Genomic DNA, 15,604 nt, shown 5'->3' with positions numbered 1-15,604 from the left:
TCAGTCAGCTGACATCGAAGTAACAGCTGACTGAGGCTGTAACTTATAAATATATAAAAAAATATTAATTTAGGCACAGGCCTTTGATATAATCTGGCACCCAGGACTGCTACACATGATCCGTGAATTTCTACCCCCATATACTTCTTCATTATCCGTTCTTAACTCTCAGACAGATTATTTCAAGTAAATCATAATGACGTTTATTCATCCCTCTTTCCTCAGTCTTAGACACATGTCTATTGTACCCTTCCATAGTATCCCAATTCCTCCAATCCCACCTCACTACCCTTGAAGAATGGTGCCAAAACTGGAGGATTAAAATAAATTCCAATAAATCCCACCAAGTCGCATTTACCCTTCGTCGAAAACCCATGACTTTCTGCCTCACAGTATCCTTTAATAATACCCCACTTATTCCTGTTGAACAGATCCGTTACTTAGGACTAAATCTGGACAAACGACTGACATGGAATCCTCATACAAAACTGAAAAAAATGCTCGTTGATTCCGACTACTACCACATTTACTAGACAAACGGTCCAATCCATTACAAAAGACTGATCTACATGACTATAATAAGGCCTATTTGGACATATGGAGTGCAGCTCTGGGGCTCCTCTAAACCATCGACTTCCTCTCGTATCCAATCCTTATAGTCCAAAATCCTTCGTAAAATCCTTAATGCTCCTTACTTTGTCAAAAATCAAGTCATCCATCAGGACCTCAATGTTCCATATGCTGCCGATTTGGCCAGAACCAGATACCAATCCTTCCATGATTTCCAGGTTCTCTTTGAATTTTGTTTATTTTTTCTTATAACTTGAAAGCTGTCCACCACCGATCATTCTAAATTATAATTTTAATGATAATTAGTTGCCTACATTGATTATTGGATTAATGTTATTTATGGGAGAAGAAAAAACTTTTGTATTACAATTTTATGAAAACAGATTAGTAAGATGTATAAAGACACCAAATATTTTATTTTACAATTTTTATTATATATTATTACCATATATTTTTATTATGTATATTAAAATATATAATAACTAATTAATCCAATGAGTGAATTATAATAATAATGTAAGTTTAATTTAAACCAAATTTATTAAGTTTTACCAAACTTTCAATTGTGTTTAATTAATCTATATACATCCTCAAATCTAACAATAGCGAAGCATTGCCGGGTCCCTCGTTTGTGTGTAGTTCGCAGTGGCGTTTGAATGTTGGAAAGATATTTTTTATAAGTCTTAACAAAGTTCCAGAATTGTTTTCTCTAGTTATGTCATATTTGTATCTCCTGAATTCTCATTCATTTCGTTTTTAAGATTAGATGACATGAAAAAAAAACAACTTTTAATCTGAATAAAAGGTATTATATTTATTATTTTAAAAAATCGAATGTACAAAAACAGATCACGTCAAAGGCCGATTCAAATTTGGATGAAGCGATGAACATTAGCCGATTTTGAACGAATCCCCATTTTCTGTTGTTTAATGCACTTGGCTTCTCAAACGCACACAAATGGACAAACACTCACGTCTCTTATGAAGTCAACACCAAACGTATTAATAATTCATACAATTCATTATTAGTTATGGAAAACAATATTATTGTGAGAATTATAATATAAATTAATAGTGATATAATTGTTGCAGTCTTCATTTTGGGAATTCTGGTTTTTAATAAATGGATTTTTTTACGTTTAATTATTATGAAGTTCTCACTGCTAGACAACATAAAGCAAAATTTTAATGATGTTAGCGTAATGTAAAGATTAATAATGCTTCTTATGCATATCAAATTAAAATTATTAATTTGGAGTTTTCCTTATACAGAAAAAATTACAGATTCCTGAATTAATATATTTTAATAAGAATATTAATTAATAAATAATAATATTATTATTTAAAGATAACAAAAAAAGTAGGTTTTTAAAAATTCTAATTCAGTAACATACAACGTATGTATAAAGAGTACGTTATATTCCAATAACGTATATTTTGATTTCCGATCGCTTTTATTAGAACAAATAGATCAACCGCTATTAAGACTCATTGAAGACTGGTCTGCTACATTTAGCTTCATTATCAACAATTTTTCCATTCACGATTTAAAAACATTATGAATATTTTTATTTGTTTGCTTAATAATATATTGATGGTTACTTAATCAAAATACATTTATTTTACCACACTGTGTACTACCTTTACCGTAAAAATAAAATAAATGGAAGATGCTGGGTTTAAAGAAATGGTCTCAGACCTCACAAACATATTTATTTTTTTTAATCATGTTATTTATTAATTTATGTTAATTATTATACACAATTTGGCACAAGGATAAATTAATACAATGCAAATATGCAAATAGATTGTAAGTTGCAAATACTTTTTATACGTTACTTTTATGTGATTTGAATTTCATTTCTGTTTGTTTTTTTTTACATATTTATAGTTTTCAAACAGTAGACATTATTTATAAAAATCTACACTATAGTTTTTTTTTTTAGTTGTTATTAATCATTATATACAATTTGCAATTGTTTATACATAAGTCTATGTACTGTTTGCTTAGTACATTTCCTAACGCATCCTATTAACTAATTTAAAAAAAAATAATTTTATCTTTTTCTACTAATATAATTTTAAATAGCCCTAAGTTAAAAATTTAAAGATGATAAAAATATATTATCAAATATTAGATTTAAAAATTATTATATAACAAAAAAATGAAATTAATCTTAAAAATCCACAGTCTATTAAGAAATATTTTCCTTAGAAGATTAAGCATATTAGACTTATTTTATTAAATTTTTCGTTTTACGTTGGTCTTGAATGGTGTGCTAATATTAATGTGATTAAAAAAAAAAGTTTTCAACAACACAAAGCCTACATTTTAAAAATTTAAATAAAAAATTATAATATACAGGATTTTCTTTTTATTAATATTGTAGGGAGATAGTCCGGGTGGCGAACAATAAAGGTATCAAAATAATAGAAAAGAAACTATTTATTGTTTATCAACGTTTCGCCCCATAATGCGGGGCTTCGTCAGGGCTAAATGAAATAAAGATACAAACATTGTAAGGATTGACAGAACATAATAAATTGTAGGTAGGTATGCAAAAGGGAAATATTAAGAAAATTAATATCTAATAAGAAATAATCAAAGGGAGAACTACCTGTCAAATTGAAAAAAATTTGGAAACGGGTAGCCAGGTAAAAAATTACCCCACTTCTTCGCTAACTCTTAAGAAGGATTTGATTTTTTATAATAGGGGTTTTCATCATCTTTAGTTTAACATGTTAAAGCGTGTTAATTGGAAAAAACTCATGTTAAATGGAGAAATATTTTCTTCTTTTACCATGTTAAAACGATATACCATATAACATGGGGAGTCTGTTAAATGGAGAATGACGTCACGGAACAGAACAGCTGATCTCGTCACCATTTTGTTCGTTGTTGTGTAAGGTTCTTGTTCGTAGTTTGTGTTTTGATTGTGTTAGTATTGCTTTGGATGTTTTTATAAATAATAAAGCAATGGATGACAATGGTAATAATAATGTAATGACAGTTGTTAATAAGCTCAGCTTGATTCTCTTCCTCACAAGTCAAAAGATCAACAAGGCCCTCAGTGGTCCAATTTTCACTTTTCACTCAATTTAGGCATGTTTTAAAAAATTACATTAATCAAAAATTAGAAGTATATAACACGAAGCTCCTCAGAAAATCCGATAGGAGCTCTTATGCCTTTATTTAACATTTGACATGACTTTAATCACAATTCTATACTTATAACATTTAACTCGGTAAAAATCTTTACATTTAACACATCATGCATACCCCTAATATATAGATAAGTAAACTGAGAGAAACATCTAATCTCTTGTCTAATATTACAATATATTTGGCTATTTTTTCTAGTTGGTTAGTAATAAATAGTTTTTTTTTGTACTATTTTGATAACTTAATTGACCGCCATCCGAACTATTTTCCTTCAACCTACTTCATGCGGTCAACTATCTTCTTCTAAAAAAATATATTAATGTTATTATATAGTTAAAAAAATGTGGTGTGGTCTGTGTATCACATGACTTTCATTTACCACCTTAAATTCGTCTCTGGAAATGTTTAGATTGGTAAATTTTAACGAAACATTTGCGCTAACATCGTAGGCATATTATATTACATATACATTTTTTACCACTATTATTTTTTGAGCACCATACACACAGAGAATATTTTATGAGACATGGTTATCCGGGCTCGGGGGAACTAATAATGTTTATTTACGTCCAAAACTGGAATTCGAAATTTTACGCGATCTTCCCTATACTTTCTCATACTATTTTTACTCATTAAAAAATAACTTATGTATTATATACTCCACACTTCTTTATTTTTTTGGTCTGTCTATTGCTCATGTTAAATCATTTTCGTCTTCCTCACGGCCATAATATTAAGAACTATTTTCAAATATACAATTTTCTGAATCATACCTAATAATTTATTTAAAATTATACTTATCCTGAGCTTGAGTTTTATCACTGAGGTTATTTTTTTTTCCTTGTGAGTTTTTGAATCTCATTATTAATCTCTAGAAAAATGCTATAAAAATTGTCACTATTTCCTCTTCCAACAAGGTTTCTCCTTATCATATTATAAACTAAGTTGATATAAAATGATATGCGGTTGAAAGAGGAAAATTTTACAATTTACATAGTGTTATTCGGGAGATTAATGATAAGATATAAAAGCCCGAACGGAAAAAAAAATTAGTGAAAAATCAGATGGGAATAAGCAGAATTTCAAATATGTAATTACCAAGGTTAATTTAAATACTCCCAAGATTTAGATATTTGAAAGTACTTTTAATTATTCTGACTGAGGTGAAGATGACAATGGCCAAAAGAAAATACCATAACGTTACAGGGTATATGCATAGAACAAAATTTTAATAGGTTATTATTATTATACAGAGCTATATTTTAAAAATGTTGGCTTAACATGGTTCAAAAGGTACTTTCCTAAAGGTTATTAAATAATATTTAATAATTATAATTTAATCATTGATTTGTATTATACCATAAGTCAAAGATACTTAATTTTAGGCAATAGAATAAAAAGATTTCAGGGAAAATTGTAACGGTTAAAGGTGACCTTAAATGTTTGTTTTTTTTATAAAAATATTTTCAAGGCATTCAAAAGCTTAAAAGAACCGCCTTGTTCTTTTTATTATTCTGCATTTTTTTTCGGCACCATTAATTCGTCTGGTGTGTCCAGCTTAATTTAGTTCACGCTGTGATATACAATCTTAAGTTAGCTACTATATATTATCTATATTATGTATTTATAATTGAATTTCGTAATAATATATCATTTTAATTCGAAATATCATTTTTATTTTTAATTTCATTTATGCATTTTATATACTTATAAAATGTAAACCATTCAGGCGTAGATCCTTAAATTGTCTTTAGAGGGGCGCTAAAAACATATATTTATATAAACTTTTATACTGCATTTAAATTCCTAACTTTTTGCACCTTAATTAAGAAAGGATGTCTACTATCCCACGTAGAATTTTTGGGAAAAGCTACAGGTTTCCCAAGGTCATGCAGAATTCTTTCGTGTTTCCAATTACATATAATGAGTATCAGGACATGAAACAAATATTTATTTTATTCATTGTTTTAGTTATTGAAACAATTTTTTTTTTTTGGTTTTAGAATAAAACTATGAAGAATATAATTCCAAATATAAAATAGTTCTTAAAATTAAAAGTATAATTTTATAGTTTGTATAGGGGGAAGGAGTACGTGTCCCACGTGCCCTCATCAGCATATGATATCTTCATGTATCCAAAAATATTATTAATTGTTTAGGTTTTATGCACTTGATCCAATTATATATTTCTTGGGACATTCTAACAAATCTTCTTACCATGATTACTAAGAGCTCTCTAAAAAGATTCTAATATTTTATTATTAGAAGTAGTTCTTCAAAATACTCAAGGATAAGAATAAAATAATTTTATCTTTTTATGATAATAATTTTATGACATTAATATAAGTTTAGTTTGGCCGTACAAGGGCCTTCATTAAAGATTGAAAACTGATTCGTTTTTCCGAGAGCCCACAACCCAGTCCATGCTTTTCTTATACCATACATTTTTCGTGAGAATGTACAGTTTAGGAGTTACAGGCGAAGAAAAAAAAATCAAATCCGATTCTTAATTAAAGTAGCTAGCTGATTAGTAGTTTTAGAACCACCAGAAGTGCGTTTGCATGTTAAATGTGATATAAAATATTTTTTTAAATTGTTGAGGCTAGAAAACTTCCAAAGTAAATATAATCTCTTCTGTATTTTTCATTGTACAACGTTTCCGGACATTTGTCCCATATAATATGGATAAGATTGTAAAGGTGCATGAGTATGAGACAATTGTTCGGAAACGTAGTACAATGAAAAATATCGAACAGATTATATTAGCTTTAGAAGTTTTTTCTCCTCAACAATTAAAAAAAAAAGAAATAATATAATCAGATTTCCAGAAAAGAAAATCAAGAATTTTAAAAATTATTTGTAGATGTATATTTTGTGGGGCGGGTCTTATACATTGGGTTCTTGTACTGGTTTTCAAGAGCCAGTCAGATTCATCAGATAAATTTTGTATTTAAAATGTTTTTAGGATGGAGCCCTTTTTTGTTATAATATTGGCATGCAACTTCCAAAACCTTGAACAACGGGTTTTTCATCACTTGTTTTCTTTATTTTGCAATAGAACAGGGGTCCTGCTATTTGAAGTTTAGATATGCTTTTCTTCTTTAGTCCTTCATTCCGTTCCACTAGAACTTACTCGTATTTTTATTTTCTTCTTGAAATCTGATAGTAAGAAATACATCGCCCGCCGATGAACGACTGACTCATAATACCGTGGGATTAAATTTATGTCTTTACTCTATACTAACCATAATCATTTATACAGTGTACCAAAGAAAAACTACGTAACTGCTTCTGACATAATTTGTTGGAGACCAATAAAACTTAAATCCCTTTGAAGGTTTCTAAATGTAAGTGTAATTAAAACGCATCGGAGATAACGCTGGCAATTCTGACAACGTAAAAATTACATATGTCTTTCCATAGGTATGAAACTTACAGGGTTTTGCACCTACACTATCGAAATAATAATACTTAAGAGTTATTTTTAAAAAATGCCCTTAATTTCATTATTTTATTGATTTTTTAGGGGACATAATGGTGACACAGAGGTAAGGCAATGTGCAACTAACTCGAAGGAACCAGGTTCGAATCCAGCTGGGGCAGATAATTATTTATTCTGTTACTGTAGGCGTGAGTCAACCCTTTGGGTTCTGAAGCACTCTTGGTGTCCACTCATCACTGTTCTAGAACAGTACTTCCTTACAAAGTCCTGAACCCCTGACCTTTCGGGGTTGATAGTGGCACACATTGTTATAAGTAATTTATTAAAATATAAATCTCTTTGTCAATAAGGAAAATATATAAAATAAATATAGAAATGCGATCAATTATTACGGTTCAATCAATTTTGTTCAATTATATTCATTGGAGTTTGTGTATAGTCGAATAACTCTATACCGCGATCAGCGACCTATTTTAGCAGTTAGTCAAAATAATTCAAAACATTGCTTATAATAAGAGGTTTAGCGACACAGGATACGGACGTTTATTACTTTGTTATTAAACCAAAATGTTGATTTGTAGGAAATGGTTGGCCTAGGGAGCTGAGACAACCTTAGCAACCTCGTTACTGCAGTGGCGTCGGTTCGAATCCACCCGGGAGGGGGGTTGACTTTTATTTCACGGCGGCCCTACAAAATGAAAACGACCCCCTCCCCTCCTATGGTTAGAATAGGGTAGTTAACGATAGATAAACACAGCCTCCCTCACCCGAATTTAACTTTTTTTTTCCTACCTTCTAAATTTTTATTTTCAATATATACAAGACTTATATCTAAAATCTTAATATATATAATATTTATATACTATTCACAACATACATACATACAACTTGGCCCTACCTTTGCCATACGGCATTATAAGAGATAGGGTTGGGTCTGCTGAAAGCGGGTGTCACAATATTGGTCTACGTGCCGTTAGCCGGGGGTTCGAATTTGACCTAAATTAAGCCGTCTTTTGTAAAATGCACCTATTGTTGTTTCGTAAGATATGCCTAAATTGTATTTTTCCTTACATTTTATAATTAATTCAGTGTATTTATTTATTTATTTTTTATATGATTTCCCTATTTTAATTATTTTTAAAAAAAACTAGGAAATTAATATATATATAAATCTTTTTTTAAAAACAAATTTTAATTCACTTTGACGTAAAATGTTTCTGCATTGTTTGCTGAACTCACATGGGACTCTTGAAATGTACAAATGGGCATCTATGTGAACCGTGGGCATGGGTTGCCTATTGATGGCCAATAAATGGATGTTATAGATACTTTCTGTATGGAAAATGTGTTAAAGCGATTGATAAATTTAAACAATCCTGATATAATCTATCAGTGTTATAAAATAATTTAAATTAATGTATAAAGGTTAAGCGTTTGTTTGTTTGAACGTGCTAAGTTCACGAACTACCCGTCAGATTTTGAATAACCCTTTTTGCAGTAGATTGGCCTTTTATTAAAGAATACCTTAGACCGGCGGTCCTCAACCCTGCACCATTGTGGCCACCTCATATCACGTGCCCTCCTGTAATAACATGGTCTGAGACCGTTATTAATTTTACAAAGTATTTACTGCATGATTTCATTTTAAAAATTAAAGGATAACTGTTATGAAAGAATTAAAAATAAATCTTTGTCCATTTTTTGAAACCGATGTTTCAAAAAAGTACTTGCATACAAATACAATGTTTTGAATTTCGGTTGTATAATATTATCCTAAAATGTGTTTAGTATTTATATAAACATAAATATTAGATAACTAAAATTAAAAAATAGTATAAAACCGTAAACACTGTCTATACCCTATACTTTAAAGCATACCGTATTCTTAACGAACATAGAGGGACAACTAATTTAATATAATATATACACAGAACTCCTGCTTATGAATTTTATATAAAGAATTATAGAACTTTAAAACAAAGGAAACGTTATTAAAATACAGCTTTTCATTAATCATGTTAAGAAATTAAATTTTCTTATCTTTCATTTGTATAGTAATCAAAACTTGTATGGATTTTTTTCATAAAATTGTACAGGGAAAAAGTGAGTAAGTTTAAAATGAATAATGAAAATATATTTTCAGTATAATAAAATTATATCTGTACCACTACAGTCGATGAAGGGTTAGGAGTGCAGAGCTTTCTAAGGAAGTACTGTTACAAGACCAACGGTTGTGTAAGGAGGTGATTTGGTCAGAATCACGCTCGACCGCCAGATTTTTCACCAATTATGGGTACCGACTTTATGAGGCTGGCTGGATCCTAGAAGTGCTTAAGAACACACAGGAACCAGGAGTGCTCCAGACACGCCTACAGTGAAACAGGAAACAATTATCAGCCACAGCTGGATTCGAACCCGAGTCCTTAAAGTCCTTGCCTTACCACTGAGTATATATATATATATATATATCCAAAATAATTAAAACCAAGGGGGTTTAAAGTTCATTTAATAAATAACAAATCAATTTACCAATAATAAAATTTCGAATAGAATAATAATTTTAGAAAAAAGCGATTTATATCCAACGATAAAGAAATTAAGAAAATAAATAAGATTCCAAATTATAATACTTGGCCATAATTTGTTTTTAAAATAAATTGAGTTGGTATTTTAAACTAGATTATTAAAGCATCAGGACGTAGGGTGTTGAGAATACTGTTTTATTGAATCTATGTTATTATGCATTAAGTACATAAAATTAAATCTTCATTTTTTTAAAAAATGTTTATAAAGACAAAAGTGTTTATTAATAATTTCATGCCAGAAGAATTTTAATGTTATAAAATTAAATTAATAATAAAAATGTTTGTCTTTATAAATATCACGTGTTAATATGGATAAGTGTTTGTAAATTTCTTCGACGGAAACATGATTTCGTAGGGATTGTTTCAGTTAATTTATAATTAACAAGAATATGTTGTATAAGTATATGTCCATATACATTTTTTTCCTTTAATAGTAAAATTAAAATAAATACATTTCCAGAGCAACATTGCGTTAAAGAATAGTTTAAAAAAAAATTAATTAAAATATTATGTAGTAAAACATGGTGACTGAATAAATTAAAACTTTCACGATGTTAAAATTCTTGTTAATCATAATGTTAAACCCGTGACGTACTATAATTTAATAAAAATATTATTCCTTATAAGATTTCAAAATTTCCCAAAAAATCTATGAAATAGACCTGGTGGCGTAAAAAAATTCAATAAATGTCACATACCATATTATACGACCTAATTCCTTAATTATTTAAGAATTTTTAATTTGGTAGTGAAATTTTATGTAGAAATTAATTTTTTTTAATTAATGGAAATATAAAGGATGTTTTATTAAATAAATTATTTTTTCATGATCAATGTTATTGCGGAGCTAAACTTTGGAGTATTATCCGTTTGCGTGTGTTTAAGAAAGCTATGTGCATTTCATGAATGAATAATATTTTCGACTCCAATAATGTTGTTTAAATTATAAATAAAAATATATATATTAAATTTTACATTATGTTTCGAATAAATCTATATTTAAAAATAAAGGCCTTTGTTGCTGATATAAGTTGGGACTTACACTGTTTCCATTTACAGTTGCTACGTCGGGTTCCATGTTGACAATGAGTTCAGAGCTGAATGATATTGCCGGGAGCGTCTTTCCCCCACCATGGCCAACTTCTTCTTTCATCAAGAGCATTTAACAACTCGAATAATTATTATGACTCGATTGCACTGGCAATTAGATGCAGTAAAAACACTCTCCAAACATTGTTTCTTTTAATAATAAAAATGATCTAATAAATGCCTAGATAAAAGACCTAAATGTTGTGTAAGATACCTACTTGTTATCTATAACGTTTACCAAAAGGTGTTCCCAATTATACTAATAATCCAACACGAGTTCACCCCTATCTAAATTCTGGCATTAGATATTTATCCTTCTTATCTATAGTAAATTTGACTCAAAAACCTTAATGTTTAAAGCACAGGAACCGGGGCGTCCCATAGGGAACAACTATATAGAAACAACAAAAAAAATGTGAGCTCATACAGTTTCGAAATACTACTCATTAATTAGAGCCATCAAAATTTTGATAATTATTATATGCCAACAAACATATACACTAAACATATTTGAACCAATAATTTTTCAAAATTTTGAGCTCAAATCGTTTAAAATAATTTATGAGATCTCGCTCAATAATTTGAGAAATGAAAATTAGAAATTGGTTGATCCCTTTTCTTAAAAAGTTTTATATATTTAGAAAAAGAGATAATAAACATGTTGAGTAGGTTTTTTTTTTCAATGTTTTGATCTCAAATTGTTTTAAATCGTTCAATTTTCGGCTCAAAAGTTGTTACATTAAATGCAGGTGGACAGACTAAACATATTTTTGTATGTTATTGTATTTGTATGTATTGTTGTATTAAACATATGTTTCTGAAATAAAGTTTTTCATAAATCAAACCTATTTCCCGAACAACTATAAATAAATGTAATTTAGCAAATATCATGAAAACGAAGGCATGAATGCGAAGATAAAGATCAGTATCACTCAAATTAAAGTTAGTTTATAAAAGGAAAATGGTCCGAGTGCGGTCAAAGAAAAACTCAAATAGTGGTTGAACTATTTACATTGAGACCAATATTGCAGAGTTTCATTATGGCTAAACAAGATACAAACTCTTAAATGATGTAAACATAAAAGAACAATGTGAATGAAAAATCAGTGAAATTAGAATAATAAAAGGTTTTAGACAATTGATGAAAACACACGGCCAATTAGTGATTTTGCAGTAATGCTAGTTCAATGTATTATAAATTGGTTAATAATATTTCCTTTCCTAGGTGTAATAGTAGTATCAATAATATTAGCCAAAATAAATTAACAAGATGTTTGATTTCTAATTGTTTGGAAAAAACTTCTGGTTTATTGACAATTAATTAAAGTAGTTTATGACGTTAATTATATTAATTCAATTTCTTGAGACGTAATTATTTATTAAATAAAGCAAAACTTGTATCCTTTTTTGTCTCAACACTTTTTATTTTTCACCAGTCCAACGTTTCGGACATTTTAGCCATCCTCAAGGACATCTTCAATTATAATTTCTTCCTCACATTAAATTTAGAGTTACTTTTGCAGGCTATTCTGCCTAGGTCATTCTTTAATTATAAGTTAAAAGCCTATTTTTTAAAATTTAAAATCGTAAATATTTAATTCTTCTTATATAAGATTATCCACACAAATTCACTACCATACAACAAACCATTTATTTATTATAGTTATAAAAACTGATACTCCTAAAAAGATATACGTTATAAACTATTTCATAGTAAATTTAACTAGCTTTAATTTGAGTACTGACAGACATCTGTACGTATAATGGTTTCTGATATAAAGTTTTTCATAAATCAAACCGATTTTCCGAACAACTATAAATGAATGTAATTTAGAAAATATCATGAAAACGAAGGTATGAATGCGAAGATAAAGTTCATTAGCACTCAAATTAAAGTTAGTTTATAAAAGGAAAATTTATTTATTTATTATAGATAAATGGTTTGTTGTATGGTAGTGAATTTGTGTGGATAATCTTATATAAGAAGAATTAAATATTTATGATTTTAAATTTAAAAAATAGGCTTTTAACTTATAATTAAAGAATGACTTGGGCAGAATATCCTGCAAAAGTAACTCTAAATGTAATGTGAGGAAGAAATTATAATTGAAGATGTCCTTGAGGATGGCTAAAATGCCCGAAACGTTGGACTGGTGAAAAATAAAAAGTGTTGAGACAAAAAAGGATACAAGTTTTGATTTATTTAATAAGTAGCTTATGACGTTTATCTTCTTAGGAGTAGTTGTATTCACGGTGTCTGTTAAAGTAAATTGATTTCTAGTTGTTTGGACAAAATTGTTGATTTATGGAAAACTATAATACAGGGACCATTAGATATACTAGATACTTGTTAGCACTCCAATTAAAGCTAGTTGAGTGTACTATAAAGCAATTTATGACGTTTATCGTCCTTATTGTAGTAGTTTTGTCAAATAAAGTAATTATTAGATGTACCTACAGATGTTTATTAGGGCTCATATTTACGATAATTTACTTTACTTCAAATAGTGTTCTATTAAGGTTTTTAGTGCTATAGTTTTAAGGAATGGAGCTGCAAATGAAAAATGTACGTTTTTCTGAAATAAAATAAACTTCAGCGTACCTTTTTTCAAGTACTTGAATATTTATTTTTTAATGACATTCACTATAAACCTTGTATGGTCTCGGTAAAAAATGAATTAATTTCTGGAAGTAACATATCACAGCCCTCGAAGAATGGTGTAATTGGAGGATAAAAATAAATCCCATTAAATCACCTTTGCCCTACGTCGTAAACCTACTGACTTCCCTACAGTATACTTTAATAATGTTGCCCTTACCTCTGTAGAACATATCCGCAACCTTGGACTACGTCTGGACAACCGACTAACTTGAATTACTCACACAAGACTAAAAAAACAAGAAATTGAATGTCGATTTCGACTATTACAGCACTTACTAGACAAAGGGTCCAAACTTCCAACTCATTACAAACGACTGATTTATATGACAATTATAAGGCCTATCTGGACATACGGAGTTAAGCTTTGGGGAAAAGGACTTTCGAATACCTCTCGTATCCAATCCTTACAATCCAAAATCCTTCCTCCAAAATTGCTCCCTACTTTATTAAATCATCCACAAAGACCTTAGTGTTCCATTTGTAACCCGAACCAAATATCAATCCTTCCATTATAAACTCCCTAACCATCAAAACCCTCTAGTTTCTAACCTTGCTTCTTCTTCTTCTATTGCTGAAAATCCTTCGAGGTACCTGAAAAGAAGATGGCCTCGAGACCTTCTAGTGTAAAAATATGATTAAAGTGCTACCACTGGGTAATGCCTGTAACATTCCATTTTTATATTACATTAAATTTACTTAATGTGTTTTTATGTAAATGCAGTTGTAATTTGCAATAAATAAATAGAAAAAAAAAATCCCGGAAGAAATGACACAATTTTTTTTACTCAACAGAACTCAAAAATGTATTTTTATATCTTCGTAACAGCCACCATTTTGGCACGTAGCATGATATGATTGGCAGACTCAAATTTCTTTTTTGGCAATGCAATGAAGATTCAAAAAAGTGCTATCAAAGTTTTCTTCAGATAATGCACATTTTTTGTTATGGGCCTAGCACTATTTGGATTACAAACATCATTAATATAGAAATAAACAGAAAACAAAAATTAATAAATTATTTTGTTCTATCCACGAGGCTTACCAATTATTATTGTCATATTTACTAATTGCTTATTTGGTCTTGCTTAACTTTATATTTTGTTTCTTTATACTAGTATTTAACTAACATTTTTCATTAATTACATATATTTTCTTTCTCATTTTCCTCCATAACATTAATTTTACATTATTATTATTAAATTAAAATATTCATGTTTATTTGTTTATGTGGATTATATAACTTTATATTTTTATTTCCTTGATTCTATTATTTTAATTACTTCCCACTTCTTACATTACTTTATTTTTAATAATTATCATTTTGTACATATATTTACTAACTAGATTTTCGTATGTATTTTATTATTTGTTCTATCCTCTTACTTATTTTAAATATTACTCTTCTAATACAGCCTTTATCTTCATATAATACTTCAGCTATTCATGTCTGTCAACTATTTATGTATTCTTAGTGTTAGTTATTTTATAATTATTCTATATATCCATATTCTATATATTCATTGGTTGTTATCTTGTTTTTGTTCTTAGCCCTGATGAAAGCAATTAATGGCCGAAACATTGGCACTAATAAATAAGCTCTTACTTATTTGTGTTTTTAACTGATCGCACTCCCAACTTTCTTCTCTTCATATATATTATCCACGGTCAACAATCTTACTATGATTAAAAAGAAGAAAGATTCGACAAAACCTGGTTGAGGAATGGAGAACATTCAGATACCAGATTTAAAATGTTTCAATTTATTACATAATATACATTAAGCATAACAGAATCAAGTAAATACTTGCTATAACAGAGAACTTGACAATTAAATTCTTAACACTTGCAGAGGATACTATAAAGTCGACCTACCACGATTCCAAGGGAATAGTAAGGATTAATTACAGAGAGTCTGATACCTTTAAAATTGAGAAAGGAGTAAAGTAAGGAGATAGCTTGAGCCCCCTCCTCTTAATCATTTATATGGATGAAATCCTGAAAATGTGCAACGGAGGACAGCCCGCACTACTATTGGCAAATGGAATATTAGGACAATACTGGCCCATTCGCAATGGTATTTGCGGATGACAGTA

At 29.1% G+C, this 15,604-nt stretch overlaps 1 protein-coding gene across 1 annotated transcript in view; it reads right to left on the bottom strand.

The window, feature by feature from the left end:
- Positions 1-10,901, bottom strand: part of LOC106685600 (solute carrier family 23 member 1) — a 73,059-nt gene extending 62,158 nt beyond the window's left edge. Inside the window, exon 1 of the mRNA XM_014428380.2 lies at positions 10,803-10,901. Within this exon, the coding sequence (XP_014283866.1) occupies positions 10,803-10,838 (36 nt within the window). The 5' untranslated portion in view covers positions 10,839-10,901. The remainder of the gene's footprint in view (positions 1-10,802) is intronic.
- Between the last annotated feature and the right edge of the window lie 4,703 nt (positions 10,902-15,604).

Source organism: Halyomorpha halys, unplaced genomic scaffold, assembly GCF_000696795.3.
Source record: "Halyomorpha halys isolate HHAL.00 unplaced genomic scaffold, Hhal_1.1 Scaffold715.1, whole genome shotgun sequence".
NCBI lineage: Eukaryota > Metazoa > Arthropoda > Insecta > Hemiptera > Pentatomidae > Halyomorpha > Halyomorpha halys.
This window is presented reverse-complemented; position numbering and strand designations above follow the sequence as displayed.